Here is a 23,280-nt window from a genome sequence, read left to right as displayed (position 1 = left end):
GGACTGAAGAACACCTGAAATGTAGTGAAAAGGTGGCGGTAAAACTCATGAGAGGAGTGGCAGATATTTAGGAAGGGGGCAGTGTTCCAGTTAACCTTTTCGTTAGGGCTTCGCCTGCTCCGAGAAGGCGAGTGCCTGCTTACCACCACTTGGAATTATCAGATCTAAGGTTGTGGTTTAAGTACAGTAGGTTCTGTCTCTTCTAAGTAAGGTACACAAAAACAGGGATATTGAGTTATTGTGTTATTATATGTAGTGACCATCTGGCATTTGTATTTCTTTTTATATTATTAATAATTTTATTTTAGAAGTGAAATTTTCGTGGCCCACTTAACAGTTTCCTTGGCCTCTCAGAAATTCGGCATGACCGCAGTTGGGAACTACTGCTTTAGTGTAATAAGGGCAGCGCTCTTGTACTAGGATGATGCACCTTCGGGTTCTGTTATCAGTGTACAATAATATTAGTGTTAATAATGATAATAATAATAATGTTACATATTGCAGTGAAAGGGTAAAATTGTCCCTGTGCTTAACTAATTAAGCACTACGCCATGAAGGCGTATGGGGGAGTGGATGTATAGATCCACATTTTCTTGTCCGCGGCACTAGTTGGAGATGAGTGGTTAGCTTGACGCCCCTGTCGCTTTACCCCCGGGAAACGAGTCCACGGTACTCATTGCATAGGAGGTTGGGTGAGGCCCAGAGCCGTTCTGGACGACGTGGAGAAGAGAAAATTCTTAACCCTACCGTGACTCGAACTCCGGAACTCGAACCCGGCTCCTCATACTGTATACTATTTGCAAACTGCAAATTTGGACGTCATATCAGACCTACATCCTGCGGAACTGCCAGCCAGATTGGGTCGGCGCCCTTGCAACGTGCGCGAAGAGGGAACCACACTTGGAGATAGCTGGATTAAGAGATTAATTTGAGGGTTATACAGACTTCCGTCTTCGGTTTCGGTGCAGTGTTTGTAGGGGCGAGCGAGGAGTCCCCCACCCGTGCCACTGTAAAGTACCTCATCCTGACTGCTGTGTTGAAGGTCGCGCACTGCGCTGTGCAAATCTATTATTTCAGTGTGTGAGCAGACAGATAACGACAACTCGCAGGAACTTTGCAAACAAATTGTTTTGATAAGGTGATACGACCGAGGTAGCTGTAGATACTTTCTGCAGCCTCAGATGGGAGCGCGCTGTGGCGTGAGGTGCAGAGTCTGCAGCCCGTCCTCTCACTCCGATACTAAACAGTGTTATCAGGCAACATTCCTGAAGGAATGTGTGTTTTTTGTACCATTATTAAGTGCTGTGTTTTAACATTCAGGATAAACCACGTAAAATTAATTCGTGTAATTTGTAAGGCATCGCATACAAGCCGGAGTAATTCGTAATTTAATGTAGTTTAAGCTTCCAGACTGTAGTTACGAAATTCAGCGCATTGCGGTTGCTTATAGTTGGTCAAATTGAATTTAGTAGAACTGGGTTCAGCTTAACGTGGTTTGTGGTTCCGTACATTACAGAATTAAACTGATAATTGCAAACTGTAAAATTAATTCATTACAGTTAAGGTCATCATTGGGAGCTCTGTGAAATGTAGGCTGTACGAGTATTGCACCGTATTCTCTCGGAGGAAGTTTTGCAATATTATACAGTTCGGCCTATTAGGGAAGGTTCACAAGGAATAACTTCGGTGCAGCGTTATTTGTTCAAACGGGACACTAAATTCGCTCGACTCGGATGCCTTTAAAGATGTTTACAGTGCCCTGATATTCTTCAGTAGGTACGTTAATTATTCTGAGGCAGTGGACTCCATATAAAACACATCATGCATGAAACCGTCAGCGCGAACTGATATCGTAGCTTGTTTTTGATATGGTTTTGTTGATAATGCGAATTAAGTTTGAGGCTTGTGACATGAGTGTATAGCGTAAAATTATCCAGGTTACAGGAAACAACAAACACTTCAGTTAAATGAAGAAATTAAGTTATATTGCTAGGTTCGCTGAGTGTGAAACCGCCTGATGAGGCTAGTTTGAAGCTGTCCAGTGAATTGAGTGCTGTGTAGCTCTGGTATATATCTCACAGGCATCTGGAAGTGAATGTGGTAAATGTTTAAAGAATCGTCGATGCAGTGATTGTGTAATGTCAGAACGTGTCGCGTTGAAGTGACGTGTGAGTGAACGACAATGGCGAGCTACTTCCGGTGGATTAAGGGCTCCAAGAAGGAGGAGTCACTGTACCAGAAGCCCCGAAGTCGCTCTCTCGATGCCAAGTCTTTGGAGCTGTCCGGTATCAAGCTGTTGCTGCACCATGTGGGTACCAGTTCAAACTCTTTGCTACCATCGTGTTCCTTGCAGCGCCTGTTACACCCTGATTACATTCCTGCTGTGTCAATATGGCTTCTGTTTAAAGCTCTTGATTATCATTTGGCTGCAATTCAAATGCTTGGATTCCATACGGCTTTAATACACATGCTTTACTTCACTCACACACACACACACACACATATATATATATATTGTAGACGCTTTTTTGGACTAAACGTGGATGAAGTCTAGACCCATGGACCCGGTATGTGTTTAATTCTGATCCCTAGACTCTGCGTAACTATTTGGATTCATTACAGACCGTTAGTCCACGTATCCATATTTCGACTGTCTACCGGGTTTTCTCTCTCCGCATGACCAAGGGGGGCAGTACTCGACCTATTTTTAATATCTCCTCAAATCAAATACGAATTTACAGGTTAATATTATTATATTATTTGAGGTATGGTCATAATATTTTGTACACCAAAACATATAAAAAATCAAACTCCGTGGTTCCAGTCCGCAAGCGAACTATACCGACTGACCGACCGCCGCTTCTCAGCGAAGTTACGAGTAGTACCAAACTCTGTGGTCTAGTGGTCAGAGTTCCTGGCTGCACATTCAGAGGTCCGGATTCGATTGCCGGCGCTACGAGATTTTCTGAGATGTAGTGCGTCCGGAACGGGGTCCACTCAGCCTCGTGAGGATCACCGAGGAGCGATTTCGAGGAAATAGCGGCTCCAGTCTGGAAAACCGAAATTAAGGACCGTGGTGATTCGTTGCGCTGACCACGCAACACAATCTATCCGCTAAAGTTGGCACATCAAAATATATAAATTATTATTACAGTATATACTGAATGACATTGCTCTTCTACATTGAATTTCTTCCATGAACACCATTTCAGATGTATTATACGCTGTAAACATAGCTAAAAGCTATCCCTCTAACAGGCCGCGAAGGCCCATAATGATGTGAGACGTCGAAGCTCCCACATTTTCTCTAGACAATCGACTCACATGTGGCGGTAAGGTTGTCAGTCTTACGCGCCGGCCCTCCAGGAAGATTCTCGGTATTTTTGTTAGAGGTTGAGTCGCCCCCAGAACCATAGTGCGGCTGGAAGGAGTAGGTAAATTAAAAAATCCACCTCATCGGGACTTGAACCCACGACCTTGCGGCTTGTAGCATAGTGCCTCAGCCGACTGTGCTGCATTCTTAATGCAGTATACTCCCAGAAGCATATGATACTAAAGCTTCGCTCTGTCACAAAATACTTCCCCTTCTAAATATCATCCTGACAGTATCCATATGCATTGCTTCATATTTACACGATTGCATGGGCGTGAAGGGCTATGCTGAGGTAGGACTCCGTGTACATGGATCCTCGTACTGAAATGGCTGTACATCAGACCCCTGGATTCCTTGTGGATTTGGTCCATGTACCCAGTCTGGCTATAATCTTTGCCTCTTTACTCGTTGCGTTCCTAGGTTTCCTGTGTCTTACGTGCAGACTGTTTAAGTACTCGGTGTGGCTTTAGTTAAGGTCCTTGCATATGTTGATCACCCGCATTCTCATTCTTGTGTGACTCTGCTGCACTCATTGCTTTATCCCGGAGCATTTTGTCACATAACGCTGATATCCGGATACGTATCCTGGTACTGAAGCCTCCTAAGATGAACAGTGCACAAGTATTCCCGGAGCATTTTGTCACAGAACGCTGCTATCCCGATACTTAGGGTAAATCTATCTTGATGCTGAAGCATCCTAAGGTGATCAGTACACGAGTATTCCCGGAGCATTTTGTCACGTAACGCTGCTATCCAGATACTTAGGGTACATTTATCCCGATACTGAAGCATCCTAAGGTGAACAGTACACGAGTATTCCCGGAGCATTTTGTCACGTAACGCTCCTATCCGGATACTTAGGGTACATTTATCCCGATACTGAAGCATCCTAAGGTGAACAGTACACGAGTATTCCCGGAGCATTTTGTCACATAACGCTCCTATCCGGATACTTAGGGTACATTTATCCCGATACTGAAGCATCCTAAGGTGAACAGTACACGAGTATTCCCGGAGCATTTTATCACGTAACGCTGCTATCCGGATACTTAGGGTACATTTATCCCGATGCTGAAGCATCCTAAGGTGAACAGTACACAAGTATTCCCGGAGCATTTTGTCACTTAACGCTGCTATCCGGATACTTAGGGTACATTTATCCCGATACTGAAGCCTCCTAAGGTGAACAGTGCACGAATATTCCTGTGATCGTTGTTCCACTTGGTATAAACATGCCCAGATATTTCTAACATCCTAAACACACCTGTTTTTATTGTGTATATGTACGTATATCATGTATGTATTGTCACGTGTGAGGGGTTTGCGTGACTAATGTAACGGGTTCTGGATTGGATGGTTGGATTTATTGTAACTTCTATTACAATTACAATCAACTGTAACAGCTAATACTCAATGCCTTCCTAAGACTCGCTCCATTCCTTACTGCACTACGAGTGTCTTCTCTTCCACTGGGACTGACTTGGTTCTGATTTACGAATCGGTTACTTCTACTGCGACTGCCTTGAACGGCTGTCTTACGAATGAACCGTTCTTCTCTGCACGGCTCCTGATATAGTCTAGCGCTTATTCACGGAAATCGTTGGTTGCTTGTCCGTATCCATGGAAACCTTTGTTGAATCTTTGTTGACACGAATTGTGTTACAGAACCGTTGCTTAGCAATGGATTATGCCTTGTCTATTCGTTGCAGCGGGAACGTATGTTTGGCGAGCTGTTGACTAGCAATGGACTTCCGCTCTGGTTTCACTATTCCGGCTTTCTGGCATCATGTCATTGTATTTATGTATGTTTGTGTGTGCGTTGTTTCTTTTGCTGAGACGCGTCGTGTATAGGCCTGTTGTTTTATGTAAAGAGATCTAGGAATGGGCAAGAAAGCTTTGTTTCCTGAGCTTAGATTTAATTGAGGCGTTCTGAGTGAGGACGAACTTAACAAGAAACGAGTTTTGGAAATGAAAAAGGTCCTCCGAAATTTGTGAAGATATACCTTTATGTCTTTCCCTCAGACGGGCTGGAGTTAACACACTTTCTACGGCGTGGTTCAGGAATGCATGCCCATGGTTGTGAGCTGTCCTGCTCAGCCTGTACCAGCCTCCTTTCTTCATGACCATCGTCTCTTATACGCTCACCTCTGAAAGATCACGTTGTTTGCCTCACATTCCTTTCTGTGGCACAAATCGCACTAGCTGTGGGCACTATATGTTTTCACAAATTCTCCCTTTAATTATATACATTGGTGTTCATGGACTTTGTGGGCTAGGTTTGTAGCATAAATTTCTACCCCTCTTTCAGCCCTTGTTCCACGAATGTGCGTGCTTCATCACAATTTTTATTTCATATTTTCTTGTTATCTCCCTTCGGTATAGCTAGGTCTCAGGGATTTAAATAGATGTAGTGAATCTAACATGGATTGTCCTGTGATTGAGGTTAGCTCGTTCTACGGGGCCCAATAGAGTAGGCATCTGCCCCCTCACCTTAGGATGGAAGCAGATCTAGTTTCCGAAACGTTATATTTTCTAATTTTTAGAATACTGGACGATGGCCAAAGTCCGAAACTCCAGTAAATCTGAATCTTAAGAATGTAAATGACAGATTCCATTATTGAACTGTCTTCAAGGAACGCGCAGAGAGAAATAGATCACATTCCTATCCAGTTCGCTGTAACGGCTCAATTTCCTTTTTGTTCTAAATTTGTTGAATTCGCGTAGGTGGCTCCCTTGTCACCACGACATGGCGCGTTCTCAAGTTGTGGATGGAGGAGATGGCATCCAGATGTGAAGGGTAGCTGCGAATATATTGAATAATGAGTCACGGACATCTGACAGTGGGTGGTACTCCAGCTTGGGGGTTTGACGTAGTGTTAAGAATTCCTCACCGTAAAAAAACTTTGTTTCGAAATGTTACGCAAGACCTCGGACTTGGACGGATTCTTTGCAACGACCTAAGTAAATGAAAGTGGACATGAGATTTCGCACGTGGACTTACCAGTAGGAAGACATAGACGTAGGTAGGAGGATAATATTAAAATGGATCTTAGATAAACAGGGTGGGGTGGTATGGAATTGATTTATTTGGCTCAGGATATGGACCAGTGGTGGGTTCTTGTGAAAAAGGTACTGAACCCTCGGTTTCCATAAAACATTAGGAAATTCTTGAGTAGTTGAGCGACTTACAGCTTCTCAAGGAGGACTTCACTCCATGGAGTTAGTTATTATGTTGAATTACGCAGTGTGTTTCACTGGACGTATTCCACATCTGAGGCTGATAGAAAAAGGAGAGGATATTGAATTACACGTAACGAGTTTCAAATGACAGCGGGTTTTATGTTGTAGTTAGGTCTGTGCCTCGTCACTCAGTGAGTGTTCGCAAGCCAAACACACTGTGCGCTTGCGCTGATGTTCGTGTGAGTGTCGACGGTGTTATGGCGTGATGCGTAATCACTTGTCCTTCAGATCTGATAAATTATTTATCAGGTATGGAAATAACTTTGAGTCCGTGTCAACTGCACTTAGCATTTCTTCCATTTACTTGGATGTGACCAGAATGTAAATCGATAAGATGTGAAATAATTTATTTGTATCTGGAGTATGTTAATATAAATGCCATGCAAAAATGTAAACTTATAAAATAACCGTGTATACATAATTGAAATATACCACTACTTATATGTTACATCACCTCTTGTGGTGACAAGCATCAAATGTTGAAAATCCAAAAATATGGCATTTCCGTTACTGTTGGTTGGCTGGACGGATAAAACTATCGTAGCACATACCTGCTTGCACTCCAGTATCGCATATTTTCATGATAATTAAAGTTCATTTAAAAACTGTATGCAATACCATGGGCCGGGAGAGCGCAGTCAGTATAGCGACTGGCTACGGGCTGGACGTGAGGAGCCGGGATAGCGCAGTCAGTATAGCGACTGGCTACGGGCTGAACGTGAGGAGCCGGGATAGCGCAGTCGGTATAGCGACTGGCTACGGGCTGGACGACCAAGGGGTTGGAGTTCGAGTCCCGGTGGGAGCAAGAATTTTCACTTCTCCATGTCGTCCAGACTGGTTCTGGGGCCCATCCAGCCTCCTATCCAGTGGGTACCTTGGGTAAGGCGGCCTGGGCGTGAAGCTGACCACTCACCTTCAACTAATGTCGAGGTCAAGGAAACGTAGGTCTACATCCACGCCCCCATGCGCCTTCATGGCGTAGTGCTTAATTAGTTAAACACAGGAACAACTTTACCTTTTTACCTTTATATCCAATACTACAAAACTAATGAAAATACAGCTATCCCTCGCTAACGGCGGCTTTTTCGACCGCTGGTTAAAAATATCCGTGGTTTGCCATTTGTATCCAGTTTTTCCAACCTCGGAATTAGGTTTTATGGACCAGTGTTCGTGGTTTTGAATTTGTGTACAAACAGAAAATTCTATACCTTCCACACCAAGGAATCCACATTTGATGGGGCATCAAAAACCAATTTTTAAGCTGCAAGATTACAGTTGATCTGCGTTTTTGTGACATTTTCTATATTTAATATCTAATGTTCCCATAATTTTTCCTGGGCCCCAGAGGCGATCTGCACACTATGGGGAGGAGAAAAATATCTTGCTCTTGCCGGGAATCGAACCCCGATTCCTCAGACGTTCAGGCCGCAGCACGTCGCTATACCATCGAAGCAATCCCGGCTCTGTAAGAAAACATATGGTTAAAGCGATAATCGTTATTAATAATCGGACCATGTCTGATACAGATATCTGAAAGGATAAGTAAGAGGAGCTGATTAAGTATGGGTCATCAGCAAGGTTACTGTGGAATTAAGAGGCTCATTATATTTCGTATTCCGCGTGGCAAATAATCCATGTATCAGACAGGTGTGACGAATTGACAGACAAGTGGTGGCAACTTCTACGTCGCATGTTTGTCCCGGTACGAGTAATTAAGTTCCGGTGACGTAGTAGCATAAGGATTGTAGGGACGTTTAACTACAGCTCAAGTGGTTTTAGACTTCTGTGTGAAATTGAGTGACCGCCTCTGTGGTCTAGTGGTCAGAGTTCCTGGCTACAGATCCAGAGGTCCGAGTTCGATTCCCAGCGCTACCCGATTTTCTGCGAAGTAGTTGGTCTGAAAGGGGGCCCACTCAGCCTCGTGAGGATAATTGAGTAGCTACTTGAATGGAAATGTAGCGGCTCCGGTCTAGAAAACCGAAATTAACGGCCGTGGGAATTCGTTGTGCTGACCACGCGACACCCTCTATCCGCTAAAGTTGGCACTAACTTCTCCGACAAGCGGCGGTCGCTCGATCGGTATAGTTCGCTTGCGGACTAAAACCACGGGGTTTGTTTGTTTTGTTTTATGTGAAATTGAATAGTCAGCTTTAACCTGCGGACATTTCTTATCTACCAGTTTCAGGGACAGGACTGGGACAAATATGGCACGCGGATAAATGCGTTGAGCCTGCACTGGCGTTCAAATGTACCAGTAATGCGAACTTGTACCAATTTGCGTTTTGTTGTGCAGAAAGTACAGTAATTGCAGAAACAAATAAATAAATGGCCGAACTAGAGATTTTGGTACTAATTTAAATTTGCATTGTTTGTTAGCCTTGTACAAATATTTATTATTTTTATTTATGTTTATAGCTCAGTCAGTATGTTCTAGTGTGAATTGGCAGACCTGCAGCGAAGTTTTTTTATCGCTGAACATGAACCCGTTACATATATAATAGTGGTGTACATTCTGAACACAAGAAAACTTCTGGTTTGTAATCTGAAGGCTCCTGGATCGACTTCCAGTACCGTAAACTTATAGGAAATTTGTGTTAGTTGATCTTTCTGCAAGAACATATGACAGCCTGTTCTCTGTTTTATTATCTAACTCTATGGAGCAGAATCTTCCTTCAGAAGCTGATAGTCACTCACATGATCTAGAAATTTCCCGCATTTTATAGAGCTCAAAGGTTCAGTACTGTGTGCGCCAGACCTCGCCAGTGGATCCTATACCCAGCCAGATGAATTCAGTCCTCGCTCCACACCATATTTCATAAATTTCCGTTTTGTGTTTATTCATTCATCTGCCCACGTGATATCTTCCCTTCAAGTTTTCAGATTAAAATATTACACGAATTTCTAATTTTTCTCGTGCGTGCTACACGTCCCTCCATCCTATCTTCCTTTCATTTTAGTACCTTCCGCAGTAAATTTACGATTTTATTTTAATTAAGCAGACTTGATTCTGAAACATTTTACGGGACATCTTGTGAAAGGAACACAATTATGGAATGGGGACATTAGTTTTAACTCTCTTCACTCGTATTTTGAATGTATTCGGTTCGAGTCTCGATGGAGTTTCCGACTATTCTGACTGACGTTTTGATTATCGTCTGTTGTTTCCACGGTGTCGCCATGATAATAATTTGAAATGGGTCATGAAAACCTTCCAAATCCTTACTTACTCATAGTTCATTTAACTTCTGTGCCTTAATTCCCATTAGTACAGTTCTTGGGCTACCATTTAGCGAGAAAGGTAATGTTGTCCCTGTATTTAATTAAGCACTACGCCAGAAGACACACGGAGGAGTGGAGGCACAGCTCGAGACATCTTAACCATGGTAATAGATGGAGGTGAGTGGTCGGCTTCACCCACCATCGCCTTGTCCTTGAGGAAATAGTCTCCGGTACTCATTGGATAGGAGTCTGGGCAGGTCCCAGAGCCGAACTGGACGGTATGGAGAAGCAAGTAATCTCTTGTCCCTTCCTGGTATCGAATCCCCACTTCCTGGGCTGTCCAGCTAGTTTCCTAGTCACTATACGAGGTGGTATCGGAAAGTTCCCCGTCTGTTATTGTTGTAACTGCCTCGGTGAAAGAAGATGAGAGGGGAGATCAAGGTCACATTTCCACAAGCTCATTGCACCAGTCTGCCACGTGACACCGCGATGTGAACACGTATTGTTTTTACACGAGTGCTTTTTCGCCTTCATGTTTCGTTTTGCCTGCGATGGATGGCAAAATCAAGCAACGTGACTGCATCAAGTTTTGCGTGAAGCTCGGTAAATCCGCTACCGAAACCCTTGAAGTGCTTCGTGAGGCTTTCAGAGAACATTCTTTAAGCCGGACAGCCGTTTTTGAATGGCATTCACATTTCAATGCCGGTCGAGTGTCAATTGAAGATGACGAACGTTCAGGGCTACCAAGCACCAGAAAAACGACAGAAAATATTGAAAAAATTCGAGAACTCGTCCACGAAGACTGTCGCCGAACAATCCATGAGCTCGCAGATTTTAACCGAAAATTTGAACATGCGCCTAATTCGTCCTTCGTCACGACAACGCGCCCGCCTATACGTCCCTGAAAATCACAGAGTTTGTGATTAACAAAAACATGACTATCGTTCCCCAGAATTAAGTTCAGCCAACATTTCTTTTTTGACCTAGTCCGGGAACTTTCCGATACACCTCGTACTGGCCGAACTTAGCATAACACTACTTTAACACGTGACAGTTATTACATCTGTAAATAGCTGTTCAGTATGTGTTCCCGAGCTTTGTCTTTGCATGGTCGACTGCAGAGTTATGTCACTAGCTGGAGAAGAGTACGATACATTTTTTTGTTTGGTAATGTTTCTAATTCTGAGTGTATATTTGCGGTTCTACCCAGAGCATGTCGTGGTGTTGGATATCAATGGGCGTATTTATCTTTGGTCAGCTTGGTATGTGTAGCGATTATGTTAGCAGCTAAAAATGTCATGTTGGCTACAGTTTTTATTCTCTCGGTATGTTACCGCATACTTTTTTATACGCCTAAAATCATACTTCCTGTTTCATATTTTATTCTGAAGCTGGAAAACCTGTAGGGACCCCGAGATGCGCTGACAGCGATGTGGCAAAGGAAAATATTGTGGACCAACTGACATCGCTCTTAGCTATTCAGTTCCAAATTTGCTGGCAGGCCAAAAACTCTCAGCTCTCTAAGGCAGTAAGCAGTCCTATGAAAACAAGTAATTGGGTAGTTATTTAAATACTAACAGCCATACCGTGATAGCTAGGTACGAATAGGATGGCCGGAATTCGATCCTCGGCAGTATTATTTTCTTCATCACTGTGTCAGCAACACTGGGAGGGACAAAGAAGCGGCGAAGTTGCCACTCATCTTGCATGGCGAGATGCTTTGCTGCTCCTTGTGGTGTTCAGATGCAGGACATCATACCTTTAGCAAGATGCTGCAGTTAAGGGTACAAAAGCATTCAGTTCGTGCTCCACCTAGGAGTTGCTGCAACGTATGTTACTCTGTTTACTGAGCTATGTCTGCAGATTAGGGAGGGCTGTGCCATATGGGAGGCTGTCATTCCCTAGGTATGATAAGAACATTGTACCTTGGAGAAGAGTAACGCAGTGAAGCCTCAGATCTGGAGCGTCGGCACGTGCTGGACCTACAAGTGACGTGACTAAAAGGCGTGACAGATCTCTTGATCTTCAGTTCTCGGGAATAGAATCCATAATGGATATCATTCTTGATTTATTTGGTCATGGATTATTGGTTGGACTCGTTAGTTTGTATGTTCGCCTCATGTATGAGACCTAAAGTTTATATAGATGCACTTGCTTACGGAGCATTGCACTGAACTGTATATGGAAGTAATTATACGTCATGTAGGAAGTGTACAAGCCCTATTTACAATTGCAGAATGAGACGCACAAAACGATTGCAGGTGATTAATATTTGATAAAGCAGTCGTGGCCTATTCAAGATACCACTGAACTAGAGAGACTGAGGAGTATCACGAAAGAATATGTTAGGATGACCGAAGTAAGCGTGATCTGAACCTCGGATCATTCGAATACAAAGCAATTCTAACTGTCACACCGCGGCGTTCAGTCTCTGTGTTGTGAATAGTTGTACAGAATGGCACTACGACTTGTAATAACAGTTCCTAATTTTGAATTTAACGACAATCAGCAACAGCGCGTCTGATACGTTTTGCAGAGGCTGAGTGGCAGTAGACATGACAAAGGCAGTGGAGTCTTACGACACGAACTGCGAATTTGAAAGACGTCGTCATGCAAATGGGAGTAGATATTGGGGAAAGATAATGCCATAAGCGACCGGAAACATGTGGCTTCCCCTTAACACAGTGGCTTCAAGGCTTCTCACGTCACGACTGTTGACGTGTTAATTAACAAATGTGTTTCGCAACCGCTGTGTCTACACTGGGGACATAATATATGTCGTTCTCTTTTGTTTGCTGTGCATGCCGTCGTCACGTAACAGGTTGACACAGTTCGTGGATGAGCCACTTCTGAATTCGCGCCCTCCATGTGCGAGGCCAGGACTGTCACTTCTCCTTCCCAGCATCTTGAGACTTCTTCTGCGTCACTGCAGTGTGCTGTACGTACAGGAGTTCCCTGTTTCCTGAATATATTTCAGCAGTTACCTGTTTGCTCAATAGTTTGCAGGTGTTCCCTCCATGCTGATCACACTGCAGTAACTCCCTGTTTTCTGAACACAACGCAGGAGTTCCCTGTTTCCTGAATACACTACAGGAATTTCCTGTTTCATGAAGATACTGCAGGAGTGCCCTAATTCCTGAAGGCACCGCAGAAATTCGCTGTTTGCTGAACATACTGGTGTACCCTGTTTTATGATTACACTGGAAGAGCGCCCAGTTTCCTGAATACATTACAGGAGTGCCCGGGATCAAGTAGGGCCCTGTTTACTTGAACAGTTTTTTTTTTGGGGGGGGGGAACAACGCGGAAACAAATCAAGTGTCTCATGTTCACAAGAAAAATGTCGTAAGACCATGAAAGAGTTCATGAATATTATATATTCTGGAAGGTTCGGGAGTGTTATTTTTCCTGAAATATAATACAGGAATGACGTAGGCCATCTCTTGAAGAGAATAATGAATGACCTTGCGTCTAAAATACAGTACTGTTTTGCCTTTCAAAGTTGCTTCAGTTTGTAGCAGTGTAACTTTATAAGTCACTTTTTCACAGTACACTACAGACGTTCCATGTTTGTAGCAGTATAAATTGGTTATCCTCTTCTTGTAGGAGAACACCGAGACGCCCCTGATTGTGATAGCTCGGTCTGTAACTCAAATACCCCGGCCATTTATTTATACAAGTCCCCTGTTTGTGCGACAAGAGTAATACAGACTTGTTCTGTTATGTGGAATGTAAGGCCGCGCCATAACTCAAGCGGTTATTCGCTGGCTTCCCACCTTGGCGGCCCGGGTTCGATCCCGGGGGTCTGTTCAAGTGGGATTTGTGGTAGAGAAAATAGCGCTGGGGCTGATTTTCTCCGAGTACTTCGGTTTCCCCTGCCAGTCCTCATTCAATCAATCTCCATCATCATAATCACCCGGGGCAGGCTACAATAGGCCAATCAGTGGCCGCCGTGCCGAGTCGACCCAGTTGGACTCCACCCACCACTAAGCGAATTTAATTTTTTTTTATTTGGAATATACATATATATTGAAATAGTTTTATTTCTCCAAAATTTTGGTTCCTTGTCTTCAGAAATAGTAAAGGTACGAGTAAAAGAGGTTAGGTTTGCCCCTGTGCTTAAATAATTAATCACCACTCCATGTAGACATATAGGGGAACAGAGGTATAGCCTCGCCATTCTTGTCCTCGGCACAAAATGGAAGTGAGTATGGTCAGCTTCACGCTCCTGCCGCTTTACTCGCGGAGAAAGGACCCGCGGTACTCACTGGGCAGGAAGACTGCATCCCGTCGCTATACCAACCGAGCTGAGCTAGTGAAAACGTAATACATAAATGTCCCTATGCTTAAGCTTCATGAAGGGGGAGCAGAGGTGAGGGTCTGTGCATTAGATGGAGGCGCGGGATCAGTTTCACGTTCCGGCGCCTTTAGCTATATGTTTTGCGCGTTGGATGGGAGGCTGGAAGGTCCTATAGCCGATCTGGACGCAGTGGCGATGATAATAATAATAATACGCGTCCCTACGTAGTAAGGAATGAGGAAAGCTTAGTTGGTATAGCAACGGGCTACAGGCTGGACGGTCGGGGTGCGATTCCTGGTAAAGGAAAGATTTTTCTCTTTTCCACAGAGTCCTGACTGGCTCTGTGGCCCCCTGCCTCCTACACAATGGGCACCGGGGGCTCTCCCCGGGAGTGAAGCTGGAGAGGCGTGAAGCTGACCATGCACCTCCATCTAATGCTAATGTCTTCTCTCTCCCATGTGACTTCATGATGCAGTACTTAACTAATTAAGCACAGGGACAACTTTGAAGGTTTTCCCTGTCTCCCAGCAGTTCCCTCGAGATGAAGATTCGCCTGTGCAGGCAGAACACTACTACGAAGCTTCATTATGAAAGTCATTTTAATGACGTGTAACTCGATAGGGCTGGTCCTTGCATTAAGTGGTGCTATGAGTGGTTGCTGCCGCGCAGAATATGAATAGAGCGCAGTTTGCTGGACGGGATAGTCCCGCGTAATTCCAATATCACCAGTAGAGATCTGTCGAGGCATTGCCTCTCCTATTCTATATTCGGGAGATCCGAATCTCGTACCGGAAACCGGCTAGCCTGACAGGATTATTGTGATTTTCGTAGGTCTCTGCAGGTAGATGCAGCTGAAATAAGTTACGGCCACTTACTTTTACTAACTAACTATTATTCTTTTATCGCTAGTGGGGTGGGACAAAGTCACTTGTACTGCGGCCACTTCTGGCCTATTGTACCAGCCCCAGGTGATAGGTGGGGGTGATTGTGGAGCAATTGGTGGAATGAAGATTGGCAGGGGAAACCGAAGTACTCGGAGAAAACCTGCCCCAGCGCCACTTTGCTCACCACAAATCCCACTTGACCAGACCCGGGATCGAACCCGTGCCGCCGCGGTGGGAAGCCGGCGACTAACCACTTGAACTATGGCGCGACCCGACTAACTAACTAACTATCTAACTAACTTCTTGGAGTTTAGACTTTCTTGAGAAGCCAGCAGTTCCGCAACTAATGAAGAACTTCCCAGCAATTTGTGGAACCCTAGGGTTCATTTTCGTGTTCACAAGAGCTCTCCACTGGTCCCACCCTGAGCCAGATCGATCCAGTCCATACCACCCTATCTTATCTCTCTTACATCAATTTTAATATTATCCACGCACCTATGTCTTGGTCTTCCTAGCTGTCCCTTTCCTTCTGGCTTTCTCATCAACGCGTCCACATACGTCCAGCTCCCCCCCATTCGTGCTGCATGCCCTGCCCATCTCATCCTCCTAATTATATTTGGAGAAGAGTACAAGTTATGAAGCTCCTCTTTATGCTGTTTTCTTTAACTTCCCGTCACTTCATCTCTCTTCGGTCCAAGTATTATCCTCAGCTCCCTGTTCTTAAACACCCTGAGTCTGTGTTGCACCATTAATGTCAGAGACCAAGTTTCACACTCATACAGAACGCCGTTCCCTTAGACTTGCTTCGTAATTTGTTAATAATACTCATTGTACCGTTTAATTCTGCATGATATATGCACATGAAGGAAGAACGTTAAATAACCCAAGAATCAGCCAGTAGATGAACCGTCGCCATGTAATATTTCATATGTCAACGATTCATAAGTTATTGCCATACCACCATGCCATATCGTTAGTCTCCATCTTGGTTTCCTGATTCTCGTAGTCGGCTTTCATAAAAGTTAGCTACTGCACATAGTGTATTCATATCCCACAAGTTCACATAGCCCGCGTGTTGTTACTAACATGGCAAGATCTGCAGCGATAGCGTCAAGTTTCACTGAACCCTGCCAGTGTTGTCCGTAAGTGAGTCTGATAGACTGATAGATGCTTCAAGTGAAAGATACTACATGTCCTGCGATAGATTCCTCCGTCTGTGGGCCTTAAGAGTATGCAGTTATTCGCATCCATGGGGACTGTATTGCTGAACTCAACAAAGCAATCTTATGGATGCATACATACAACACTCTCTTTACGTAAGATGACCTGGGGAATCCGTCTTGCAAGCCAAGTTCAGGGAGAGTTGCGAAAGGAAATTATGTATTCCACTAGACCAGGCATGTCCAACGCGTCGATCGCGGGACGATTTTTGGTTGATCTCATAGGCCTATAAGAAAATTATACGTGAGAAGCATGTAAATTCACTTGTAATATAATATGATTATATTCAGATTTTGAAAGGAAAATACGTATTAGTCATTCCTATTTTTCTGTTCTTAACGAACAAGGTAAGTCTGTACTTTCAATGTACAAGTATGTTGCATCAAACATCATGTGTCGTGTTATTTTTACCAATATTTTCGCTTAAAGCGAGGTACGACGATAGGAGGGGGTTGTAGATCACTGGCAGTTTTGACACTAAAAAGTCGATCACAACCTGTTTGAAGTTGGACATGCCTGCACTAGACCGTACTACATGTACATTCTAAATGACAGCTGATTCTTATTAAACTCGGTAAGAAGGGCTTGCCATTGGAGGTCTCCCATACGTTCATCGAATCAAAATGGCTGTTAGGGCAAAGACTAGTACTATTATGATGTAGATACAAGTATACGAGTAATGTGCTTAAACTGAGATCTGTAACAACTTCCATTTTGGTGTAACGTGTAGCCCGCAGACTGCACGCCAATAACGACTGCTCTTGACACGACGTAGGAGCCGAGATAGCATGGTCGGTATAGCAGCTGGCTACGGATTAGACAACCAAGAGATCTGAGTTCGAGTTCCCGTAGGATCAAGACTTTTCACTTCTGCACGTCGTCCAGACCGGCTCTAAGGTCCACCCATCCTCCTATCCAATGGGTACCGGGGGCTCTCTCACCGGAGGTAAAGCGGCAGGGGAGTGAAAGTGACTACTCACCTCCAGCTGGTGCCGAGGCCAAGAAAATGTGGATCTACACATCCATTCCCCCATACGTCTTCATGGAGTAGTGCTTAATTTCAGTTAAGCACAAGGACAACTTTACCTTACCTCTGCCTTGACGCGATGTTCTGGCCGTGTTTGTAGGATGCATGTTTTCTTACCGTTAAATGTGTAATTCCAGTATTTCATAACATTTCTTTGTATTTCGTATATCAACCCAGCGGTTTAATTAAAGTATGTAATGAGAAGAACATGGTACACTCTTAACCAGTTGCACCACGGAATACCTAGTTATCCCATATAGTAACTATTTGAAAGCAGTTAATATATAAAGTAGTGAATTTTTCACATGGTATTCGGTTGCATGTGACCAGACGAAGTTAGGTAAAGTACAGAAGCCGTAATTGCATTGTACACATTACTTGCCTTCAATTAGCTATTCTGTGGAATAAGTACTTAAAAGTACACAAAGAAATATTGCAAGGCAAATTATAATTCGGAGGAGTGGGGCAACCTTTGGAGGTCATGTGTAATTTAGTGTGGGTAAAGGTAAAGTTGGCCGGTCACGGTAGCCGAGCGGTCTAAGGCATGTACTGTCTCCGCTCGCTTGGAAACCGGGATCATGGGTTCGAATCCCACTCAGGGCATGGATGTTTAGTTTGTGTGTGTGTGTGCGTTTTTCTGTATGTGTGTGTGTGTGTGTACAGGTAGAGGCCTTGCGACGAACTGATCACCCGCCCAAGGAGCCCTACCGAATGTGTAAGATCTAGAAAAACCGAAGTGAACGGAGAAGTTCATGGAGGTAGGCCTAGGCCCACTGGGGCTGTAGTGCCAAGGGGGGGAAAAAAAGGTAAAGGTACTGTTCTAACTAATTAAGCACTACGTGTTGAAGACGTATTGGGGTGGGGATGTATAGATCCACATAAATTAGCGTGGGTATACATTGTAATTTGTTGAGCGTAGTTGGATGCATATTTTATCATTTGTGTATGCATAAAAATCCTATGTCTAGTGCGATGTGGATTGGTTTGTGTGGACACCACGTAACATGAATGTGAGTCTGCCTTACGCAGACTGTGCTCGCACTAATGCTTTATGTTACGAGTTGGATAGCAAATGGGCGAGTTGTGACATCGGATAGTGATCACCACGGTTACACTATTACTTGTTTTATGTTACATCTCATGACGTAATACGTCACTGTGACAGTAAAAAATTAAGTTGAGATTTATTGCCTCATTTCCGATGTCACCATTTCTTAACAGATGTAAAAAACTATCCCTGTAACGGGCCATGGAGGGCCATAGGGCTGCGAGACGTTGAAGGTCCCACATTATCTAGACAATCGACTCACAGATGGCGGTAAGTTTGTCGGCCTTACGCGTCGGCCGACCCCCCAGGAAGATTCCCGGTACTCATTTCTGTTAGAGGCTGAGTCGACCCCAGGGCCATAGCGCTGCTGGAAAGATTAGGTAAATTAAAAAAAATCCACCTCATCGGGGCTCGAATCCGCGACCTTCCGGCTTGTAGCATAGTGCCTCAACCAACTACGCTACCGCATGCCTCTTAACGAATGTGTAAACATGATTTTGACTTTCGTTAAGGTTTTAAAGTAAACTCGATATTGTGTTTCTTTCTGCACTCCTTTATAGCTACAGTATGTTCTTAAATCATCGCCCTAGGTTTGCGTGTCGTCAGCTGAATTTCTTCCGTGGTTTGTTATGTTACCATCACAAATCCCATCTGTTTTCTTGCGGAAAGCAGGTCGATAGTGACCTCTGCAATGGAACGGGATACATGGCGGGTTCTGTGCTTGTGAGTTGGCAGTAGAAGTGCTGTATTACTGTCTTATGTAATGTAATGTAATGTAACTTTCCCGAATAGGTATTTAATTGACAGTCTGACTCATTCTTAGAAGGGGAAGTTGTGAGCCCCATATTTTCCTGTAATATTAAATACCGTTTAGAGAAAAAATATTACTATGAATCAAGATACAGATGCAGATACTGAGAACCCTCACTTACATGTGTGCGAAATTTCGTGCCCCTGGAGCTTGTGAATGTCTAGAAGAAATGCATCGAAATTTGTTAAAATTGACATTTCTAAGATATGACGTACACGTTCCCATAAGTAGACTCCCAGGTTGAAGATTGTTAGTACCAAATCCCGTCGTTGATCCATATTCTTTGTCAGTTCAGTTCAGTTCAGCCTTTTCTCTAATAATAATAATAATAATAACAACAACAACAACAATAATAATAATAATAATAATAATAATAAAGCGAACTATACCAGCCGAGCGACCGCCGCTTGTCGGCGAAGTTAGTGCCAAATTTGAGGCTAGAGGATGTCGTGTGGTCAGCTCAATGGATCCCCACGGCCGTTAATCTCGGTTTTCTAGACCGGAGCCGCGATTTCCTTGAAATAGCTCCTCAGTTATCCTCACGAGGTTGAGTGGACCCCGTTCCAGACCCACTACTTTTCAGAAAATCTAGTAGCACCGGGAATCGAACCCGGGGCCTCTAGATTTGTAACCAGGAACTCTGACCACTAGACCACAGAAGGAGGTTCATCTTCTTTAATATCAACTTTAATAACATCTTCAAATCTTCCCTCTTCTTCCCTTTTTATGCCTTTCAAGTTTCTCCTGCGTCGCCCTAAAACAGTGTTTCCCAACCGCCGGGCCGCGGCCCGGTACGGGCTATGGCATTAATTATACCGAGCCCTGGTCTTATAGAAAAAAGAATTTACCGAGCCACAGCCTGACAAAGTTTGAGAACCACCGCCCTAAAACACCCTTCCAGTTAAACAGTGCCAGGTTTCCTAACATCTTTCACAAATCACGTTTTGTAAGAAATCACGTTAACTTTGAGAGGAACTGAAAGTCAGTCTCTTTTACCAGTCTACTAGAAGCTACAAGTAATTAACTGCATAATTTAGTTTTCTATTTTGGTACATAATTTCTATCAACATATTCGTATTATTTCAAAATGTTTAGGTATAGTCTCAGAGGTTCGCAACTTCGCTGTATTACTCATTATTAACATAAATTATTTGACATATTATTGATATACTTCCATATAAAATTTCACAGTGGCTTATTACCTATTGCGGTGAAACGTAATACTACATAAGCCTCTACATTTACTTGATACACCCATATGCACCATCATTTTATTAAAGCTTTGGAATAAACGCCTGATAATCAGACCAAGACTTCAGAAATGTATTCACTCCTTGAAGATACTTCGGGACACGGTTTTGGCCACTCATCGATTCGGTTGTTAGCGTAAGTTATGTAGGGCCTGCCGCTGTTTTGTATGAACTGATCATTTTTGTTCACACTCAGAACACTTTGTCAGGTTTTGACGAATATTTGAGTGTTAACACTGCTTGTAAGCATGGCCGATTTGTTTGTGATACAAACAGCGCTTCTTTGCTGTCATCTTGAGGGAAATCTGTAGATCAGTACAGGAGAATGCTGCATGGAGCACAGTGCTTTGCTAAGGGAGAGCTGAGTCGGGTCTTCCCCAGTTAGTAGCGTCGCTTCTGTTCTGTGTGGTGTCTAGAGATTTCGTAAGTTGACATTGAAAGATATCGTCAGAAATAGAGTCAGTGTCTTTGAGACACAGTCATAAGAGTAACGCGTCCCTTTTGCCTCGTTCGAACTGATTTGTAGCTGCGGCGTACTTTATGGTTGGACACAGATTTGAAGTCAGCTATACTGCACTGATTGTTCCTGGCTGTCTGAGCATTTTTACGAATTCAAACCGAAATTTACATATACTTTAATGTAGCCTGTCGATACTATAATTTCCCAAAATCTTAATTTTTGATCTCCGTGACTCGTTTTCCACAGTCCTGATTTTGAAGTTGCGGTGGACCACATAAAGTGAAGTTTGTATTAACATATGAGCCCTCCTACAATCTACAGTGGGTTGGTTAGGGTTGTTTGAATAGTCTGAAATTTTAAGTAGTATCAGAAAAAGGAGTTAAGTATGTCGGGACGCACCTAGTTGCAATGGATTCTTTATTTCCCGATGTAGCTAGGTGAGGTTCCATTACCTCTGTTTAAGAGATTCATCAAGGTATAAAATCTTGGGATATTAAGTTGAACGGGGATTATGTTCGTTACATGTCAATAATTTTCGTCTGAGGAAATTTAAGTTGACTNAACTCGCTTGCTGAGTTGGGACTGATGGCACGCACCAGTATCGGTAGTGTATAGAGACTGGTAGAATATCACAGAGGGGACGTACAATAGACCACTGGTCGCGGTGCATGGGGAAACCCACCCCTCCAATAATAATAATAATAATAATAATAATAATAATAAGTTGACTCGTTAGTTTTGGTTGGCTGATAATTAAAATTCGTGTCAGTATGACTTGTCGAAGCTGCGACAGGCAGGCATGGAGTGCGCATGCTTCACGAACCTGCTTGTTTTTATGCGCAGGCGTACGTTTCTCTCGAAGCAGTGTAATTATGCGTCCGAAAGGAAGGCAGGAGGGCTGGTGTTTGGCAGCTGTTCCCACGATGTCCTTCACGTAAGTGAACGAGAATCCTAGCCTGTTTAGAAGTACCAGAATTGCAACTGCGCGAGTCTTTGGAATTATGTTTGAGAAGGAAACGGAAGACAGGCTGTATCTCTGTACTCAGTTATTATTTACAAACATTAGAAAGGCGTGTCCCACTCGGGGTCTCCGTTCAATTCTCAGAACATTCATGTGAATATTGTGCAAGATTAAGGATTCTTGATACAGACTGAATTGATGTTTTTTTTTCCCTCGTGAAATATTAAGTTATTATTAACAGCAAGTGGTATGGATGCGTGTACATTATCATGATAATGATTAATGTAAGCGCTGAAACATTCAGTTGTTTACGAAGTGTAACTTGGTGATTTGCACTCTTGTTCACAGAGGACGGCAGCGCATCAGCAGCAGATAGCAGCGCAAAGTGAGTAATACTTTCTCGTTCGATAATGCAGCTCCCTGCAACGTTTAGATGGAAATCCGACAGGGATGTACAAACTACGGCTCCAGGCCTCATGCTAATCCCGAAAGAATTTTTTGTGTATAGAAGTGAATACATAAGTTTTGGCTGATTTTGTTGGTATATATTTTCTTCATCTTTTGCCTTGGTTATGTCAGCGCACTGTACTGTAACAGTTTACTTATTCTGGTGTAGCCGAAGTGGCGATGCTGAAACTGAGATGTAGGTGAACTGAACTGTTGCAGGGAGATGCATTCCACTGTCTCAGATTACTAGCTTTTAAGTTGATTAAATTAAGGTACCGCTTATTTCCCGAAATTATGCAATACCTTACTACATTTACGGGACTAATAACATCAGATGACCTTACAAATTATATTCACATGAAATATGTCGGATAAGTGGCAAGGATAAGATCTGTCAAGAGCAGTAATATATTTGCACAACATAGAAACGTGAGAAACTAGCGCTAGATCAGAACGAAAGGTAAGCGACAAAACCTGGTTTCCGAAATTTCGAATTCTCTATTAGATTTGAGCATCGTCATTTTTTGTGTCATATTGTGAATATGGTCTGCGGGTTGCACAGCTTATCCAACTTAACCATTAATTGGGTTTATAATTCTCAAATTCCACAAGCAGACGACGCCAAATATCTTGGCATGCACCTGGACAAAAGACTCACATGGCAAAAACATATCAAGACCAAACGCACACAGCTCAGAACTAAATTCCACAAGATGTATTGGATGCTGGGACGCCATTCGGAGCTCTCAACAGAGAACAAGATCCTGTTATATAAAACTATACTAAAACCGATATGGACCTATGGCATACCCTTATGGGGTACCGCTAGCAACTCCAACATCGAAATTCTTCAGCGATTCCAAAATATGGTACTGCGTGTACTAGTTAACGCACCATGGTACGTACCAAACTTCGTCCTACACAAGGACCTGGGAATTCCAACAGTACGCGAGGAAATCACGCTCTCCAGTAAAAAATATCAGGCACGCCTCCGGAAGCACCCGAATTCCTTAGCGACGCACCTCTACGATGAAGAAGAAG

General features: G+C 43.5%; 1 protein-coding gene across 7 annotated transcripts in view; it reads left to right on the top strand.

Moving 5' to 3' along the window:
- The window catches only part of LOC111862597 (5'-AMP-activated protein kinase subunit gamma-2), a 469,740-nt gene that overhangs the window by 308,835 nt on the left and 137,625 nt on the right, over window positions 1–23,280 (top strand). For all 7 annotated transcript variants that reach the window (XM_023848122.2, XM_023848113.2, XM_023848135.2 and 4 more), the window contains one exon: window positions 22,141–22,177. In XM_023848122.2, the coding sequence (XP_023703890.1) occupies window positions 22,141–22,177 (37 nt within the window). The remainder of the gene's footprint in view (window positions 1–22,140; window positions 22,178–23,280) is intronic.

This window comes from Cryptotermes secundus, unplaced genomic scaffold (assembly GCF_002891405.2).
Source record: "Cryptotermes secundus unplaced genomic scaffold, Csec_1.0 scaffold1031, whole genome shotgun sequence".
Lineage (NCBI taxonomy): Eukaryota > Metazoa > Arthropoda > Insecta > Blattodea > Kalotermitidae > Cryptotermes > Cryptotermes secundus.
Note: the sequence above shows the minus strand (reverse complement) of the source record. Positions and strands in the feature narration are given on the sequence as shown.